The 2,513-nt window shown below is 35.2% G+C and overlaps 1 protein-coding gene across 3 annotated transcripts in view; it reads left to right on the top strand.

Moving 5' to 3' along the window:
• The window catches only part of LOC106519657 (sodium/glucose cotransporter 5), a gene marked incomplete at its 3' end in the record, with an annotated part of 22,806 nt that overhangs the window by 13,452 nt on the left and 6,841 nt on the right, over positions 1-2,513 (top strand). For all 3 annotated transcript variants that reach the window (XM_014011417.1, XM_014011420.1, XM_014011419.1), the window contains 3 exon segments: positions 1,492-1,599; positions 1,689-1,839; positions 2,248-2,416. In XM_014011417.1, coding sequence (XP_013866871.1) covers positions 1,492-1,599; positions 1,689-1,839; positions 2,248-2,416 — 428 coding nt within the window.

Genomic DNA, 2,513 nt, shown 5'->3' with positions numbered 1-2,513 from the left:
ACATTTTTACAGTTATCTGTACTTTCTACTCCTTACAGTTTTACACATTTATCTGTACTTTCCTTACATTTTTACAGTTATCTGTACTTTCCTTACATTTTTAATAAAGTTAAAAAGTAGAAAGTCACTTCTCTTATTTTGTTTCGACTTTTTGGTGTTAAAAAATACTATACATACAAATCGTGCCTCCAGGATAGAGTGAATTTAATTATAGTTGGATGAAAAGTATACATAAATAAACCATTCTGATACTGTATTAATCTTTACACAATCCATCACAGCTGCATGTTTTTAGAAAAAAATAATTTTTTTTTTGAAAAGTCACTTACCAATGAATGTATTTTGGAAAATCTAAGCACTCATTTTTACTCAATATTTTTACTTTTAATACTTTTGTATCAGAAATTTACTTAAGTACAAAAAAATCTGATACTTTAAGACTTTTACTCAAGTAAGAGGAGACTTTAACTTTTACCAAAGTAATTTTATGATATTATACTTGTACTTTTACTCAAGTATCACTTTGAGGTACTTTATACAACACTGGACTTTAYCAATTAACAGTGTTGTATAAAGTACCTCAAAGTGATACTTGAGTAAAAGAACTTTGGTAAAAGTTAAAGTATTCTCTAAAAATATTACTTGAGTAAAAGTTTTAAAGTAGCTGATATTTTTTGTACTTATGTATAAAAAGTAAATTTCATACGCAAAATCTACTTAAGTATTAAAAGTAAAAGTACTGAGTAAAAGTGAGCAGTTAGATTTTCCAAAATGACATGTATTGGGAGGTGACTTTTCAAAAAAAAATTTTTTTTTCTAACGGCGTGCAGCTGATGGGTTGTGTACAAGATAACAGGGTGTCAGAATGGTACATATTTACACTTCTCATCCAACCACAATTAAATTCACTCTATCCAGGAGACATAATTTATCAGGATAGTATTTTCTTTAAGTAAAAACAACTCGGAAGAAAATAGGAGTAAGGACTTTCTACTTCTTACCTTTTTTAAAAAAATGTAGTGAGTAGAAAGTATAATTGTGTAAAAATGTAATGAGTAAAAGCAAAAAGTATGCTGAAAAATAATTACTCAAGTAAAGTACAGATACTCAAAAATTCCACTTAAGTACAGTAACAAAGTATTTGTACTTAGTTACTTTACAACTCTGCCAATTAATCCATACAGCAGAACTCTTTTTATCTGCTGTAATAATTGTTTATGGCTAATTAAGGACCACAGACTGAAAGGCAAAAATCAATATTTAACTTTTTTCAACTGCATTCATTTTATTTCGACTCAATTTACCAGCAGTTTATAAAACATGTAATCATTAAGTTACCTGTTGTGATTATTTATTTAATTTATGCCAGATATATATTTAAAAAAAAACTCAAAGTGCAGAAGATCCATGTTTCGTGGAAAATGAGACATCATGTTTTGTTTTCCGTCCCTGTGTGTGCGAACTGCACTCAGCTGTGTGCTCATGTTGCAGACTCTGTGGGATGTGTGGACCCCGAGGAGTGTGTGAAAATCTGTGGAGCAGAGGTGGGGTGTACCAACATTGCTTTTCCTAAACTGGTCATTGAGCTCATGCCAAGCGGTGAGTCTCTAACTCAAAGTGAAATACTTACACACTGGCATGTTTTTAACACATCTTTCTACATGTCTGTGCCACTCTGTGCGTTTAAGGCTTGAGGGGACTTATGATAGCCGTGATGATGGCTGCTCTGATGTCGTCACTGACCTCCATCTTCAACAGCAGCTCCACCATCTTTACCATGGACATCTGGAAGAAACATCGACCGCAAGCCTCTGAGAGGGAGCTGCTGTTGGTTGGCAGGTACACAGGACATAAGCTGGACTGCTCTGGTTCACCCTGTAGTAGATGAACCTGAACGCAATATCTTTTGAAGTGGGGATCTGTGGAACAGGTTAGGATCAGTTAGTATGTAGATTACTTTTACAACAAACATGTTGGAGAACCCGAACCCTGAAATTGCTTTAGGATGGCAGCAATTTCTTGTGGTCTTAGCCCCACTCGGTCTATACCGTATCTCATCAGTTCGATCAGAATTAAAACGTTATTTCTTCAAATTGATGTCATTCAAAGGGCTATTCACAACAGGTAAGATACTAGTTGTTCATAACGTTTTCCATAGAAGCACACTTCAAAAGGTCCCTCTTGCTTTGATAGCAGGATGAATCGGTTAGTGAGGAGACATGCTGATTCCCTTCGTGTTTGCCTCAGGATTGTGACAGTGATCTTGGTGGTGGTGAGTGTGGTGTGGATCCCCATCCTTCAGTCAGCCAACAGTGGGCAGCTGTATGATTATATCCAATCAGTGACAAGCTGCCTGGCCCCGCCCGTCACCGCTGTCTTCACACTGGCGGTCTTTTGGAAGAGAACCAATGAGAAGGTACGATCAACAGTGTGATAGATAGATAGATAGATAGATAGATAGATAGATAGATAGATAGATAGATAGATAGATAGATAGATAGATAGATAGATAG

The sequence above is a fragment of the Austrofundulus limnaeus genome, unplaced genomic scaffold (assembly GCF_001266775.1).
Source record: "Austrofundulus limnaeus strain Quisiro unplaced genomic scaffold, Austrofundulus_limnaeus-1.0 Scaffold80, whole genome shotgun sequence".
NCBI lineage: Eukaryota > Metazoa > Chordata > Actinopteri > Cyprinodontiformes > Rivulidae > Austrofundulus > Austrofundulus limnaeus.
This window is presented reverse-complemented; position numbering and strand designations above follow the sequence as displayed.